At 39.2% G+C, this 18,501-nt stretch overlaps 1 protein-coding gene across 5 annotated transcripts in view; it reads left to right on the top strand.

Moving 5' to 3' along the window:
* NBEA (neurobeachin) overlaps positions 1–18,501 on the top strand; it is an 873,840-nt gene that overhangs the window by 817,929 nt on the left and 37,410 nt on the right. For all 5 annotated transcript variants that reach the window (XM_079778900.1, XM_079778901.1, XM_079778902.1 and 2 more), the window contains one exon: positions 16,630–16,719. In XM_079778900.1, coding sequence (XP_079635026.1) covers positions 16,630–16,719 — 90 coding nt within the window. The remainder of the gene's footprint in view (positions 1–16,629; positions 16,720–18,501) is intronic.

Raw genomic sequence — 18,501 nt, forward strand, 5'->3', positions numbered from 1 at the left:
GTAGGTGTTCAGTCCCATAATTTAAAAAAAAATGAAAAATCTGTCATCCCTCAAACACACTTGTGACTTTCCAGCTCTTTCTGTATAAATTTTCTTTCAACATAAATTTTCACAAAATATAAATTTCCATCCTTGACAAATATGGAAAAATGAATGTTATATATCAAAACCAAGTAATGAGATCTGCATGTTGTTCTTATATGAATTGCAGACATATATGATGAACTCAAATACTCTTATTTCATTTTACTTCAGCATCTTCATTAAAATGCTTAATGACTTATGTGTGTAATTAATGAAACATAGTTGAATATTTAAATACTAGGAGCCCAGTGCACAAATTCGTGCACCTTGAAAGGAACTGTGGGCCATGAGGCTGTGGTGGGCACAGGAGCGGGTCTTGGCCCATCCTCCACACCCCCACCTGCCTCCTCCCACCACGGCCCTAGGTCCCCTCTCTGCCTGTAGCCCCGCTCCCACCACCGCCACTCCCACACACTGATGGCACTGGCCCCCTCGCACCTGCTGATGGCGCTGAGCGACTGGGGCCAGCACCAGCAGCGGGTGCAAGCAGGGCCGGCACCATCAGTGGGTGCGAGTGGTGGCCGCTGTCCTGATCATCCCTCAGGAGCAGGGGGAGGAAGAGAAGTCCTGAGGGGTGATCAGGGCCGGCAGCTGCTGCTCGCACCCGCTGACAGTGCCGAGTGATTGGGGGTGCGAACGGTGGCTCCAGTGCTGGCAGCAGGTGCGAGTGGGACTGGCGGGCGCCGGCAGCAGGTGCGAGCACCGGGTGGGACTGTGGCGCGTGGGAGCAAAGAATTTTCAGTAACCACCAGAGGCTTGCCCTGATGACAGCAACCAGTGCCCCGCCTTGGTCTGGTGTGACCGCTCACCTGCTCCACCATTCTGCCGCGGCCAACACCCACCATGTTCAGTGCTCTGCCACCTGCTGCCGATGCCCGCCATGTTTCACGCGCTCCCCCTGGTGGTCAGCGCACATCATAGCGACCGGTTGTTCAGTTGTTCTGCCGTTCAGTCTATTTGCATATTAGGATTTTATATACAGGCAGTCCTTGGGTTACATCGGACTCGATGTACATCGTTTTGTGGTTATGTCGCCATCTCCCATTTATTTATAAGAAAAACTTCCATCATTTTGACGTATGTACATATGTGCTTTATGTTTTTTATTATTTATTTACCACAAGTAAAGGTCAGGAATTGTTATCTTTCTTTTAATTTTTTTTTTTACTGTTTCACTTCATTACTGCTGTGTATGTGCTCCATGTGAGTGACGTAGGTGCTTATGCAGGTGAGTTCCCGACGTATGGCGAAAATCACATTACGTTGCGCCATAAGAATGGATCTCTGATGTAACCCGAAGACCTACTGTATATCGATAGATAACAGTACATATAAAAATAATCTGCCAGTGTGTTTTTTAATAAAAGCAAAATGATAACCTTCTAGATAGAATACTCAAAAAATACATCAATGAAATAGATGAGGCTATAGTATTTTATTCCCATATGTTCTCACCCTAAAATTTTATAGTGAACAGTTGGAAATTATATATTATAGCAGCAATTATCAACCTTTTTCATTTCATGGCACACATGAACTAATTACTAAAATTCTGCAGCATACCAAAAAGATATATTTTTTGCTGATCTGACAAAAAATTGGTATAATATTGATTCATTCACAGTGATTATTGTTGTGTTGGCTGTTGTCATTTTTTTATTTGACAATCCAAGGGAAAAGAGGTCAGTGCCCCTGACTAAATAGGTATTGCATGTTTTAAAAATTCTTGTGGCTCACAGGTTGAAAATTGCTGTTATAGTATTTGTATAAGTATTTTCAGTGAAAATATTCAGATAAAATATGTAAATCACTTCCACATTGCATAACATGATTTAAGATGGGTGAAAAGAATGAACATGCAACAGCTGCTACATAAGTGTCACTGCAAGGAAGCTCTATTCCAGTCTTCCTTCTACCATCTGCTTTATGCAAAACAATCATTTCTACATTTTCATTCAGCGAAATGCTTTTTAATTTTTAATTTTAGAGGTGGAAAACTTGTAGATTTGAAAAAATAAATCCCTACAAGAAAAACTTGCATCCATAAACTTATTTCTTACATACCTCTATAAAAACAAAATGACTTTATTTGTATGGCTTCAAGCCAAGAAGAGGAAAGAGAAGGGACATGCCTCATAATCATTGATCATTGGACCCTTACGGCTAATATTCAGAAAACATTGCAAGCATGGTATTAAGTGCAATATTATAGCATATTGTGTACACAAGGAAGAGAATTATTGCCTGAAGCTAGGAGTAAAAGATAGAGACAGATAATAAATGAATGAGAGAGAAGTCAGATATAATGAAATTAGTTGGTGAAATAGGGATATTCTCTACAAAACATTACACTCACCTAATTTAGTATCTCCCCAGTTTTGTTCAAACTATAAGATTATTTTGTAGGAGATAATTCTGACTGAGCTTAATTATTCTCTTAAAAATACACCTTTGCTTAACACGACCAGTTCTATAAACTCCTTACAAACTACATTCTCCTTTTAAAACCAATACTTTAGAATTATAAAAAATAAAATTATTAAAATAGCTTCTTATTTTATTCCAAGACCAACTCCAAATTACTTTTTTTACTTTTAAATATTGTAGACATTTTTGCTCCTGAATATTTTATTATATACTTTATCCATTATAAAGTTCTGTTCTTATAAAGAAAGTTGCAAGATAATCTTCTTGGACAAATACAAATATTTTAAGCTTATTGTATGTAATGAAAGTGCAAGGCACATTAAAATTGACAAAAATAGATTTTTTAATATTTAAATGAGAGGGGAAATTAATGAGAGAATAAAGAGAAAATGGAATCAGAACTGAGACTTTCTTTACATGGATATAGTGTTTATTATTTGAGTCCTTAAAAAAATACCTGCTTCTACAAAATACCACACCATTGCTTTGGACAGTGAAAGAAACAATATATAGGTCTTAATTGTCAAACTGTAGAACTTCCTACTGAGTCATTAGATGAAAATGTGTAGTGTAAAATTTTTCTTTTGGGTGGGAATGGTTCAACCACAGGGTTTTTCTTATTATATAGATCATTGGAACAATATGTAACATACTGCTCCTGACGGCCTCGTAGTGATGCAGGCTGTTGAGTGCCAGGGTACTTTAGTTCAGGACTCTCTCCTCTGGCACATCACTGCTGAATACTGAGGTTCCATTAGAGAAACCCTGAGAATCATTCTGTGGCACGTGTCCTCCTTCCCTAGGCTCCATACTTGCCTCCCAGACCCAATAACTCTTGTTTTTCAGAATACTAGGTGAGGAAACATATACCTGGAACACAAGTTACTTCCTTCCCCAGCCAGGATAGGCCGAAACACACACCAGCAGAGATGTTTGCCCTGACCCTAGGACCTGTGTCAACTCAGCAGATTAAATGTGTCAACAGATTAAGTGATTTTATGGGATATGAGTTAATTTTCTCTCTCCCCACTCCCTACCCTTATCTCCTCTACCACTAACCTAACGTATTCCCACAACAAAAGTTCTGCACTAACATTTAAGAACCAGCAACAGAGGATAAATCAGCTGAATCCTTGAGCTATCTAATGTGGCCAACTGATTAATCTCACTCCACCTCAGCTGCTCTCTTTATAAAGGAGGAATAATACAGAGCATATGTTTCCCAATATAAAAGCACTTAGCATCTCCTGTCGGAAGAAAGAACTGTAGGGCAGGAGAATGAAGCATAGCATAGTCACTGTTTGGTGGTCATCTGTGCCCCCTTACACACACAGTACCCTTGGGAGGAGGTACACCACCTCTTTCAAAACGTCAGTGTTGACTGCCTGGAGGTCTGCACTGTGGTGCTATGACTCCAGGGAGTTGATACCTACCTACGCTCTTGGAGAAAAAACAGTGTTCAAAATGTTAATCCTTGTATTAAGCTAAGTGATAATATTTATCTTAGTATTTTTAAATGCTAAGATGACTACTTTTCACATAAATAAAACCAAAGGAAGCTCATTACAATTAATCTCCACCAAACTCCAACTTGCCTAAGGAAGATGTTTCTTTTAAATCCTTAAATTAAACACTGGTTTAAAAGAGAAATGTGTGATATATGAATGTCCCTTTTGTAAAAAAAGAAATCCCACATTTTGAGCTTTGAAGTTAGAGCTAAAATTGGATAAATAGCTTAAGGTTATTGATTCTTCCTTGACAGGTGAAATCATGAAGCAGCACTAATCACAGCAATTATGGCATTAAAATGTCAAGAAATTAGAGGTCAGAATAACAGATAATTTTCTTCTCTATGTCATATTTAAAATTGACATTCTTTGACAGCTTCGGATTTCTGGTTGAGAAAAATAGGATGGCTTAACTTATTTTATACTTGTAAAGCAGTAATTGATAATAATCTCTTTCATGATAACCTCTGGACAGAAACATGACAGAACAGTTCTGGTGCAAAGCTCTTCTTAATACGTAAACACTAGATCTGTTAGATATTATAAATTATTTTAATTGTTTTAAGTCTTAGCTTATATCATAAACTAGAGCTTTTTTTTCATAGATGAACTCAACTGGCTAAGTAGTTATTTAAAATATGATAATGAATATTTTTCCTTATCCATTTTTACATATTAATAGAAAATTATGTGATTTTATTTATATTTTTTCCTACCTAATTATGGCTGAGAAACTCCATCTTATGGCCTGCTTAGGTTAGTAATTTTCTGGTCCCACAGTTTTCTACCTCCTTGCTACTCAAATGTGGTCCAGAGACCACCAATATCAGCATCACCTGGGAACTTGTTTGAACTTCAGACTCTCAGGCCTCCCCATCCTACTGAATTAGAACATGCATTTAAGGAGGTCCTAGCTGACTTGTTTGGAATAGTAAAGCTAAAGAAGTACTGCTCTACTAAAAGTGTGTTAGAATGGCCTAGTAAACTTTATTTCCCTACAAAAGTAGAGAGAATGGTGTAATGAACCCGCATGTACCTATCACCCAATTAAAAAAAATTGAACTCTTATTTCATCTATACCCCCACTCTCACTCCTCAACTACTAGTATTTTCAAATGCCATATCCATCTCATCACATCTAATACACTGTCCCCTTCCCCATCCCATGGGCATCTTGGAATATCTAGGGAAAAGGATCAAGCAGGTTTATTTTGGGGGAAATAAAATCTCCCCAGGCATTTCATATACATTCCCAGTAAAAACAAACAAACAAACAAGCAAGCAAGCAAACAAACAAACATACATTAACCTAGCCTAAAGCTCTTATTAAATGATTTTTCCAACACTCAGCTATGCAACCAGAGAGTACATTTAAGTAAGTTCTCCTGAATCTCGTCAAGTTTTCTTTAGTCCCATTCTTTTCTAGGAATATAAAAATAACAGAATAATTACTAATGCTTATTTGTTTCCAGGATGATATTCTTCTTACTTCCAAAGTGATTCTTAAAATTTAAGGGATATCTAATGTGTATTTTCATTTTATTAAGCTGTGTTAAATTATTTTTAATATCTTAATCACTTTTATTAATGTAAACTTGTTAGTCTTAGTCTTTTCCCATATAAAACAAAACAGTGAAGAAAAAAATTAGTCCATGAAACAAATTATCAAGAATATAACAAGATATATCAAATTTGTTGTTAAAATGTTTCATGATGGATATTTATTTATTAAAAGTAAAAATACCATAATGAATATTAACTGACTCCTACCTCTAGATTTAAATCTATTAATGGGTTTTCATTGCTGACACTATTACAGATGTCCCCATTTCCTTCTCCCCTTTGCCCACTTCCATCCAGTATCCCTGCATCTGGCTTTCATCACACTGTTGTCTGTGCCCATGGGATATGCATATGTGTTCTTTGGCTAATCTCTTCACCTTCTTTCATCTAGTCCGCCCCTCTCTCCTCCCCTCTGACATCTGTCAGTCTGTTCCATACATCTATGCCTCTTGATCTATTTTGTTAGTTTATTTTCTCCATTAGATCCCACATACAAGTGAGATCATGTGGTATTTGTCTTTCTCTGACTGGCTTATTTCACTTAGCATAATAATCTCCAGATTTGCCTTGCTGGTGTGGCTCAGTGGTTGAGCATCAACCCATGCACCAAGAGGACATTCATTTGATTCCTGGTCAGGGCACATGCCCACGTTGTGGGCTTTATTCCCAGTAGGGGGCATGCAGGAGACAGCTGATGGATAATGTTTCTCTCTCATCGATGTTTCTATCTCTCTATGCCTTTCCCTTCTTCTATCTCTAAAAATAAAAATAAAAAACCATATTAAATAGTAATAATAAAATAGGGAACTCATACATCTTAACAAAAGGAAGATAAACAATCCAGTAAAAAAAAAAAAAGGGCAAAACACCTAAATAGATACTTTTCTAAAGAGGACCTACAGAAGGCCCAGAGACATATGAAAACATACTCAAAGTCACTAATCATCTGAGAGATGCAAATCAAAACGACAATGAGGTACCATCTCACACCTGTCAGAAGGGCTATCATCAACAAATCAACAAATGACAAGTGCTGGCGAGGATGTGGAGAAAAAGGAACCCTCGTGCACTGCTGGTGGGAATGCAGACTGGTGCAGCCACTGTGGAAAACAGTATGGAGTTTCCTCAAAAAATTAAAAATGGAGCTCCCATTTGACCCAGTGATCCCACTTCTAGGAATATATCCTAAGAAACCTGAAACACTCATCAGAAAGGATATATGCATCCCTATGTTCATAGCAGCACAATTCACCATAGCTAAGATTTGGAAACAGCCTAAGTGCCCATCAGCAGATGAGTGGATTAAAAACTGTGGTACATCTACACAATGGAATACTATGCTACTGTAAGAAGAAAGGAACTCCTACCATTTGCTAATTTGTGGAATATAATGAGCAACATAAACTGATGAACAAAAATAGATTCAGAGACAGAGAAACATGGAACAGACTGTCACTCAGAGGGAATGTAGGGGAGTGTAGGGGGTGGTAAGAGATCAACCAAAGGACTTGTATGCATGCATATAAGCATAACCAATGGACACAGACACTAAGGCGGTTAGGGCATGTGATGGGGGTGGGGGTGGCCAGGGAGAGGTCAATGGAGGAAAAAGGAGACATATGTAATACTTTAAATAATAAAGAATTAAAGAAAAATAATAATTTATATCTCAATATCAAAATATCTACAGTTGATAATGCCAAACTGGAAAATTATTTACATGACTTCTCTTTGACAATGTGAAGTATACACATATAAGCCTATCATAAAAGGCTAATTTGCTCTCAAACTTTTAGAACAGATATGCTATTTATTTATAAATACATATGCATTTATGCTAGAAATATTGAAACATTAAATACATTTAATATTACCAGTAGTGAAAAAAATGTGGTGTTTTTAGTCTAATTTTCTGTTACTAATATTTCTTGGTCTTCTTAGATGATATTTTCTTTGATTTTCAATATTTTTTTACCTGACAGGAATAATTATGCATACCTGTGGATGTGCTATAGTGAAAATTTGCCCATGGTTCACTTCAGTTTTCATTTTATTTTCTTGCTGAAATATTCCTTGCTACTACAGAGAACTGACATGATAGGTCTGTCAGGAACAAACCTGAAAGATGCGTCTTTAACTAAAACAGCTCTAATGCTGGCTTTCCTAGAAGGTGAATTAATAAAATTTATAAGGAAGAATATTAACCCACTTCTCATCCCGATGATCTAAATGAAGGTTTTCATAGTGACAACATTGATGGCCTCTACAAGCATTGCTTATGCATTCTATGAATTTGTTATCCTTTGTTTGTTTTTTTTCTTTCCCTACTTCTGACTTCTTTATTTGATATGACAAGGGATATCAACACCACCCTTTGGGATCACTTGAGGGGGTTGTAACACAATGTTGTCCATTTATAAGTGCCGTGATGCCTGTCTTCATAAGAAGGATCTTCAGGTTTCTTCTGGCCAAGTATTCTGAGACATGATTAACAAATGATCAACAGAACATCTGATAAATGTTTCTTAAAGCTATCTTAATTCTCTCCCCATAATTACGAGTTTTACTAACCTAAAATAATTAATAAATTAAAAAACCAAATAAAAATAAAAATAAAATCCCTGCATTTTTTAAAATTGGTATTGTTGAGAGTATTAAGATGTTCCATCATTTCCCACCTGCCATTGTCCCCTCCACCAGGTTCCTGCCCTGCCCCTAGCCTTCACCACCCTAGTGTCTGTGTTCATAGGTAATGCATATATGCATATTAATTAGTATCTCTGGTTAATATCTTCCCACCCCCTGCTCATCTCCATCCCCCTTCCCTCTGAGATTCATCAGTCTGTTCCACATTTCCATGCCTCTGGTTCTATTTTATTCATCAGTTTATTTTGTTCATTAGATTCCTTGCTCATTTGATTTGATTTTTAGATTCAGTTGTTCATAGATAGGTATTTGTTGCCATTTTATTATTCACTAGAGGCCCGTTGCATGAAGATTCGTGCAATAGACCTTCCTTCACCTGGCTGCCGGCCCCAGTTTTCCTCCGGCACCGGGGACCCAGGCCTTGGCTCTGGCCACTGCCTTCCGCCTTCTTTCAGGGTCGGGGCTTGGACCCCGGCGCCGGCGGCACGGGGGCGGGCGCTGCCCAGCCCCGCGCCGCCATCCGGGATCGGGGCGCCGCAGCCGCCTGGGTCTCTCAGCGATTGGGGCGCAGCTGCCACCCAGGTCCCTCAGCAATCGGAGCGACATCACCACCCGGGTCCCTCAGCGATGGGGAGCGGGGCAGCTAGTGGGGGCCGCCATTTTTGCTGGGTTAATTTGCATAGCGCCCTGATTGGCTGTGGGCATAGCGAAGGTACGGTCAATTAGCATATTACTCTTTTATTAGGTATGCTATTTTGTAACCCTACTCCTCCTCCTTCTCCTTTTCCTTCTCCTCCTCCTCCTTCTCCTTATTCTTCTCCTTATTCTTGTTCTTGTTCTTATTCTTATTCTTATTCTTATTCTTATTCTTATTCTTATTCTTATTCTTATTCTTATTCTTATTCTTATTCTTATTCTTATTCTTATTCTTATTCTCCTTAAAGAATACCCTTCAACATTTTCATGTAATACTGGTTTGGTGGTGATGAACTCCTTTAGCTTTTTCTTGTCTATGAAGCTCTTTATCTGACCTTCAATTCTAAATGATAGCTTTGCTGGGTAGAGTAATCTTGGTTGTAGGTCCTTGCTATTCATCACTTTGCATATTTTTTGCCACTCCCTTCTGGTTAAGATGGATAAATTTTGTTATGTATGTTTTACCACAATTTAAACATTTTTAAAGGATAACAGAGAGAGTTTAATAATGGTCTTATTCACAGAGATATGGGCAGGATAAAGTGGATGAACAAAAGAAGCTGAATCACCCAGGGATATTTATCCCTAGTCCAGAGGTTACAAGGGAGGGGAGAGAGCCATTACCAGAAACTGGAAAGAGAAGTAGCCTTGGGAAAGTGGTCACCTAACAGGAATTGTGACCTCAGGTAGAGGAATGCATCCCAGCTGCTGCCAAATTGTCAGCAGGGACCGTATAATAAATACCTCACCTTCCTATCTCCTGTCCTGAACTTTCATTGCTGAATGCAGTGGGAAGCCAGAGAGCAAGAAGCACCAGGGATACAGTGCCTAGAGACTAGTTCTCCAGGAGCAAGGAAATGGTCCAGCTAACCTCTCTGTTCCCCCTGAGTAAGTCACTACTCTAGGATGAGCAGACTTATTTAAAGCATCCAGAGTAGGACAGCCACTACCTACTACATTAAAATACATACACTTTTGCCATGGATGGTTGCTCAGTGGTTAGAGCAATAGCCTACATGCCAAAGGGTTGTGGGTTCAATTCCTAGTCAAGGGCATGTGTCTGGATTGTGGGTTCACTCCCTCCCCCTCACCCCCATCCCTGTCGGAGCACGTACGGGAGGCAACCAGTTGATCTATCTTACATCTCACATGAATTTCTCTCTCTCTCTCTCTCTCTCTCTCTCTCTCTCTCTCTCTCTCCTTTTCTCCCTCCTTCCCTCCCTTCCTTCCACTCTTTCTGAAAAAGCAATGGAAAAAAATCATCAGGTGAGGATTAACAAAAAAGAAAAAAAATACATGCACTTTAAATGAAGCACATTCTACTGTAGGCTAATTGATATAAATGAAAGTTAAGTTCCTACAGCATCTCATCAATATTATAAGGAAACAACATTTAATGAAACAATGCTATTCAAAGACCTGCTGAAAAATTGAATGACCCTGCCACCAATGGCATTGACCTAATTTGAAGAAAATGTTCTGGATAGAGCATTTTATATCCAATGGATAGGGGTGCTTGTTTTTTTCACATTTATTATTTGTTAAGTCAATTATGTAATATCATAATTACAAATCATCATTGCAAAGAGGAAATAGTAGCAGGAAGATTAAGTCTCCTCTTCATTTTTTTAGGTTTATACTAAAAGAATAAAAGGAAGCACTGGGGCAGGTAAATGAATAAATGAGACTATACTCCTTCATATTTTCTAGCACAGTCTGATAGTTAAAGCAAATGTGGTTCTTTTTAATTGACTTACCAAATATTTGCTTAAATATTCTAATAACTTTGCTGGTACAGTGTAGACTTAAGTTTAATGCAGCTGATTGTTAAAACAAAGGAAACATGTTTGTTTTTTTATTTTGTAGTTTCTATGAAAAATTAGAAGCAGTTGGATATAAAATAGCATTTTAATATTTTATATAGTTTAATGCCTATAAAGCAAGAACTAACAAACTGAAGATATTATTTGTTTGATTTATTTTGGTCCTGTTTTTCCAGCATTAAAAAGTAATGCTTTATATGATCTTATTTTATTACAATAATACACCAGAAGCAAAGCTTATCAGTTAAAATATAGTCTGCCATTAAGTAATCTTTTCTTTAATCTTGTAGACTTATCAAAACCCATTGTTTTTGTTTTTCTATTTGGTATAGAATTGGTAGACTTGGAGATAGGACAGAAAGATGATATAAATCACATATATTTTTAGTTTTATGTCAAAGTTTTATGGGTTTTTTTGTACACAGAATAATATCTACTTTAAAGCAGTAACATAAGATTATTTTGTTTTAATAAAATTTTTATTTTATTTCCCCATCACCGTTTATCCCCTCTATGCGCTCTTCCACCTCCACCCGCCCTCTCATGCCCTGCACACACCACACTGTTGTCCATGCCTGAGTTCTCTCTCTATTTTTCTGTTTTGCTCAATCTCTCCACCACCTCCAACCCCCACCCCCATCAGAGCTGTCTGCCTACTCTCTGTCTATGAGTCTGAGTAAGAAATGTACAGTGAGATAACGTAATACTGAGGAAATATTTTGAAATTCTTTCTCTGTGCTCCCAAGCAATCACTTTTACTAATTTTTTCTTGAATTTTCTGAAAATCTATATATATGAGAGCCTAAGCGACCAAATGACCAAACGACTGGTCAACCAGTCGCAATGATGCACACTGACCACCAGGAGGCAGACGCTCAATGCAGAATCTGCCCCCTGGTGGTCAGTGCTCTCCCACAGTGGGAGCATGGCTCAGCTGACCGATGGGCACAGGACACCAGGCTCATGGCTGGCAAGCACAACTGCGGTGGCGCAAGCCTCTCCCACCTCGGTGGCAGCACTACCAAGCAGCAGGTGTAGAGGGGCTGGGATGAGCCGGAGTGGTGCGGCTCTGGGCTGGGCCCCTCCCCCCTCCCTGGCCACCTGCTGCTTCGCGCATTACTACATCCCTTGGTGGATGTCGGACTGCTGGTTTTGGCCCGGTCCCTGGGGCCGAAACTGGCAGTCCGACATCCCCCGATGGGTCCCGGATTGTGAGAGGGCGCAGGCCAGGCTGAGGGACCCCACCAGTGCACGAATTCATGCACCGGGCTTCTAGTTCTTAATAATTGACTAGCGATGTGGACATAGTCTGATATTTTGTATTGTGAGTAGCATAATCTGAAGTACTTCATAAAATGCTGACTTTTCTGGAAAACAATTTAAAAAATTGCACACACCAAGAAAAATAGATAAAACTGGTCACTTGACAGCCACCTTATTAGTTTCCTCATACTGTCTCTCTCATGGCACTTAGACCTGATGGCACTTCATCTGAAAGACAATACTAAATAACATTTATAAAAAAAGATGAAAAGTTGTGAAGTTTCTACAGGAGAAAAATGTATCTGGTTAAATTTAGCTGCATTGTGGAAAAGACAAGATTAACCAAAGTTTGTATCTACTAGTAAATATAATGAGAAGGGAAACACACACTTATTCACTTAAAAAGTAATTTTTTTCTTTTAGAAATTTTTGAATGTATTTGAAGATTGTTCTGAACTTTGACTTACTATCGCTGCATTTATTGTTACCTTGGCTGTGAGGTCTTTCATATTAATAGGCACACATATAATATCCATACCCCACAGCATATTTTCTTCCTCTTCTGAAGATTTAATCCCAGTTACGTATCTTTATTCATAAAGGAGATAGGATTTTCTTGGGAGGGAAGTCAAGAAGGGAAAAAAAAGCAATTAAGCAAGACATGGAGCAGGTAAGAGAATAAGGCACATGTCACAGCTACGTGCAGCACATATGGCCCCTCATGCAAATAAAAAAGACACCCTCTTTAGGAGGATGGATTACAAAAGGTGCTGCTTTTCCTGGTAATTGAGGTAGATTTTATCCCTCATTTGTCCCCTAACTAGACACTGTTGTACAGGGCATAGATGACGCAGCCATACACAGTGGAAGATGACTGGCGAGAGCTTGTGAAAAGTAAGTGAGAAAACAAAGAGAGCTGGATAAAAGTTATATGTCATACATTTGTACGAAATCTGAAAATTACACTGTTCAAATTCACTTAATTTGTTCCCCTATGCATAACTTAGTTCACATTCTTCTTTGATTTTCTTCCTACTTAATTATCATTAAGAAGTCATGTGAAGGTGTTTTAATATATTTGGAAATTATTAATGAAAAAATTCTACACTGCAAAAAAATATTTTATATTTAATGCTGTGGACTAGCTAATTCCTACTCAACCTTCAGACCTCAGTTTATGCCCTTTTTCTGAAAGTCTTTTTTCTAATAGCTCTACTGTCCCTACCTCCTACTTTTACCCTGAGTCTGATATACAGTCACTCCTCCTGGCTCCCTGGCACTCTGGGCTGGCCTCCACTGTGGTCCTTCTACCTGCCACGTGCCCTGATTTGCTAACTCATCTTACGACCTTAGAGGTTGAAACCTTCCTGAGGTAATCTGGTATCTGATTTTGTATCCCTTGGCATAGAGCAGTGATGGCGAACCTATGACACGCGTGTCAGCACTGACACGCGTAGCCATTTCTGATGACACGTGGCTGCTGAGGCGGCCGCATGCCGAGGATGAAACATTTGCTGCTCCTGAGGATGAAACATTTGCGAAATAATGTTTTTTCCTCAAAGTGACACACTACCCGAGTTATGCTCAGTTTTTTGGCGAAGTTTGACACACCAAGCTCAAAAGGTTGCCCATCACTGGCATAGAGTAACAACTTAACAAATCTTTGTCAATTGTTTTTGCGGTGCTGAATTGTAAAAAGTAAAGAACTCTAAGTTTTCTCTACTACTGTGCAGATTTTGCACAAATACCCCACCATTGCCCCACTTCTAAATGTAGCAAATACTTTTGGACTCTGTAGGACTAAATCACCGTCCTGACCTGCAGTGATTCAGACCAGTCATGTGAAGAATTGTGTTGAACTCCACAATAAAGAGGGGTGCTGTGAGAATATGGAGGCCATTCGTTATGATTTAGAGAGTCTGGGAAGGAGCTAGAACTCTGCCCAAGATTCTCCTGAAGGGAGGCGTCTTCTCCTCCATCAGGGCGTAGTTAGAATAACCGCTCCAGGGCTGTGCTCCATTGGTTGCACTCCTTGTGCACTCTTCCTTCTTGACAATAAAGAAGACATTGATGGCATTTTAAAAGTGGGGAGCATAGAAAACACATGATGGGGGAGCAGGTGAAGAAAGTAAGTAGGTGTTCACTTTCCATTTATACATTTTGGTAATGACAAGAAACAGAACTTAGGAGAAACAGCATGCTCTTTCAAGATTGGAAAGACTTGTATTTTTTTAATCCTCACCTAAGGTTATGTTTTTATTTATTTTAGTGAGAGAGGAAGGGGGGAGAGAGAGAGAGAGAGAGAGAGAGAGAGAGAGAGAGAGAGAGAGAGAGAGAGAGATCCTTTGCCTTAACCAGGTATCCAGCCAGTAACCTGGGTATGTGCCCTAACCAGGAATTGAACTCGCAACTTTTTGGTGGATAGGACAATGCTCCAGCCAACTGAACCACCTATCCAGGGCAAGACTTACACATTTTTAAATGAGAGGATAAGGAGTTATTAGAAGGCAGAATTACAAGATAGCTAAAAGGTATTATTAGAATCAGAACCTTTAGATCACAATGAAGGAGGGATTCAGTTTAGACTAACAAGAAATAAATGTTCAATGTATGAATAGATGGCTTAGTAAAAAGGTGAGATTGATCACAACTTAAAATTTATCCTGATTCCATTTGAGATTCATTTAAAACATATATGTATGTGTATTCTACCTCAGTCCAAAAAGGATCAGAGACAGGACCCACTGAAGAGAGCTGTTTGGAAGATTTCTGGAAATTAAATCAGTTTCATAATATTTTCTAGTATAATTTTAATACTTTCCTTTCAGAAAAACATTAAAGTCAAACAAAGCATGTTTGTTGATTCATTCCTTTTAGGGACATTTAAGTTGCTAAGAACCTGCTAAGCTCAAGGCACTGATGCAGAGATTTAAATGTGTTTAATTTTATCCCTGTCTCCCTAGTCCCACCCTGGTCCTCTTTCTTGAGGAATAAAAACACAAGCAATAGTATCTATTGCTAGAGAGACTTGAGCTCTTCATTATACATTGAGCTAGGTATTAGACATTTTCTAATCATGACAGCTTTAACAATAAAAGTACTCCTTTTTTTCAATAATTCTCAAGAGTTTGTTATTAATAACGTAAACCTAGCCAGAAATGATCATTTCCCCATTATACAATCATAAATCTTGCCTTGAGATGATAAAATATGCTGTTATTGTTTGAGTACAATTAAGGTAAATAGTCACACTTTGCATATGTGTGCACATCATGCAAATACATGTATACATTAAAATTGGGCAGCACTTAAAGAGATTTAATAATTTATCCTAATGCCTCTGCAAGTAAAAGAACCAAAGCCCCATTTATGCTAAAATCTGGCAGATAATGATGCATTCATGGTTAATATTGCTAGTAAATTTGAAAATTCACACTTTTATTGAAAAGTATTTTCTTGAATTGCAGCCTAAGAGGACAGGTTGTTAAATTTAAGTACTTTATAAATGAGAATTGTAGATAGTAATACAATTAGTGGCAGTATTGTGTTGAGAGCCATCTACCAACTTACCTGCACTCAGCAATGATTTTAATATTTCACTTTTATGTGCAACAAAATGGCACATTATTTAGGAGGGAAATTAGCATGGTAACAGAGTAATGATCATAGTAAATAATGTGGTTCTCCTTGTTGAATTAAATTACATATAATATTTCAGAAAATTACTTCCATTAGTCTAGCTTAATATATTGAAATATTTTGCCTGTAGAATTTACATATAGAAGATATACTTAGTTCTCAAGATTATCTCTTTGACATACATACAATAAAAGTATACAGTCCAGATAATATGGGGACTAAAATAATTTTTATTCATTAGAAGCCTTAAAATCTCATTAATATTTCTACCTACATAGGCCATAATGAAATATTGCATAGCTCAGGATGCTCAAATAATGGTATCCTCTTTAGGTTAGTTTTCTCTAGAATTTCAGAAACTTTTTGAAAATAATAAATTTATACCTTAAAATAATATTCCAGGATTCATCTTAAAGCAGCATAGCATGTTAAAATATATTTTTGTAGTGAATGTTTCGCTACATTTAATCATCATACAAAAGACTTAGTGTTATTTCTACTGATTGCCTTCTGAATTTATCAGAACATGTGCTTTTCTGAATTATATTTTGTGTTGTCTGTGGACTTCGTGTCTCATTTTTTTATTCCCATAAAGATTCCAGAAGCTTATTTCATTAGAGACCTCCATACGTTCCTTCTTACAAAGGACGTTATTGAGGTATATGTGTTGTACTTAGTGTTAAGCAGGTTCTTCTGTTCTTTGGTCTTTAGCTGCATGCATGTTCTCACAGGTTAACATTTCCGCAATTAACCCCAGCTTCCAAGTCAGAATAGTGACTTGGTTAGCAGAAGCACATTTGGAAGGAGATGAAAGCTTGTCTACAAAATACTAACACTTGGATGACTCTGAGAGAAGAGCACCCAGGGAATTTTCTGGATTTCCTTCATGGCTGACTTGGGATACACTTGCATTGTCAGAGTGTCTTGACCTCCCTCGTTGATGCCTATTGATTATGACAATCACTCCCCTTCTCCTGCAGGCCATGGAGGCACAGATACAGAACTTTGGACAGACACCATCTCAGTTACTTATTGAGCCACATCCGCCTCGGAGCTCTGCCATGCACCTGGTAAGACATATCAGCTTGTTGAAATTTTCTTTCTTATAGCTGGATATCCTCTCTAATAAAATGGTAATATGCAAATTAACCATCACTCTGCTACATAAGCCACGCCCACCAGCCAAGCCATGCCCACCAGCCAATCAGGGCGAGTATGCAAATTAACCCAAACCAAGATGGCTACAGCCACACAGAGCAAGGTTTCCCAGGTAACAGAGGAAGCCAAGCTTTCCATAGCTGTTGCAGGCCTAAGCCTCCACTCAAGCTACAAAGTTTCAATTATAGAAGGTAAACAAATTCAAACAAATGGCGGCAGAATGGAGCTTGAGAGAGCAGGCCAGGGTTGCCGGTGGCAACAGGGGAAGCAAAGCTTTCCACACATCCTGGCTGGGCTCATCTGCTTAAGGCTACAAAGTTTCAATTGTAGAAGGAAAATAAATTCCAGATACCAGGGCCTCCCTTTGGGTTGCCAGGGGGCGTGGCCGGCCTGCAAACCTTCACAGGCCCCTCGCTCAGGCCGCCCCACACCCCAAGAGAACCCCCACCCTTATCTGTGACACCCTTCAGGGCAAACCAGCTGGCCCCCACCCGTGCACCAGTCCTCTATCCTATCTAATAAAAGAGTAATATACAGATTGATCATCACTGCAACACACAATATAGCTGCCCCCATGAGGTCAAAGATCCTGCCCCCATGTGGACACAAGATGGCCACTACAAGATGGTCAGCAGGAGAGGGCAGTTGAGAGGCACCCAGCCTGCAAGGGAGGGCAGTTGTGAGGGACCAGGCCTGCAAGGGAGGGCAGTTGAGAGGGACCAGGCTTGCAAGGGAGGGCAGTTGGAGGTGATCAACCCTGCAGGAGAGGGCAGTTAGGGGTGACCAGGCTGGCAGAGGAGGGAAGTTGGGGGCAAACAGGCTGGCAGAGGAGGGAAGTTGGGGGCAAACAGGCTGGCAGGGGAGCAGTTAAGCATCAACCAGGCTGGCGGCGGAGTGGATAGGGGGTGATCAGGCTGGCAGGCAGAAGCGGTTAGGGGCAATCAGGAAGGCAGGCAGGCAAGCAGTTGGGAGCCAGCAGTCCTGGATTGTGGGAGGGATGTCCGACTGCCCGTTTAGGCCCGATCCCACCAGGGATCGGGCCTAAACGGGCAGTCGGACATCCCTCCAGGAGTCCCAGATTGGAGAGGGTACAGGCTGGGCTGAGGGACAACCCCCGCCGTGCACGAATTTCGTGCACCAGGCTTCGCTTCTAGTAGATCAAATAAAAGAGTTACTTTTAGCAATGTTTTTAAAGGCTTCTCAATATATTGGTTAACTCTTTACCTAGATACTTATTGATACCCTAGGGAGAAACAGAGAAGAGAGTACAGTTCTTACCTTTAAGTCTAGCTGAAGCTAGCTCAATTTGGGGTTCACAAAAATAGCCATCTTCTCTGGCTATCTGCCTCAACATAAACTCATTCACACACATACAGTCTTATGTACACCCACACCAAAATTAGATTCAATTTATAAATTAGTATGAAAAACATATAAATAAAACATATTGTCCAATTTAATCTTTTTGGGCAAGATGAGATGAGGGCAGTAGTTCATTTTAAGAAAAGATATATAAAAGTAATTTATGGTCACCACAGAGTGGCAGTTGAACAGAGGGGTTAAGAACAAGAGCTCCAGAGCCAGAGGTGGGTGAAACACCATCTCTGCCTCTAACTAGTGAGTGACTTAGGCAAGGTATACTTAACTTCTCTTTACATTTCATCATCCCTGAGAGTTTCATTACTCAATATGTA

This window comes from Cnephaeus nilssonii, assembly GCF_951640355.1.
Source record: "Cnephaeus nilssonii genome assembly, chromosome: 8".
NCBI classification, from domain to species: domain Eukaryota; kingdom Metazoa; phylum Chordata; class Mammalia; order Chiroptera; family Vespertilionidae; genus Cnephaeus; species Cnephaeus nilssonii.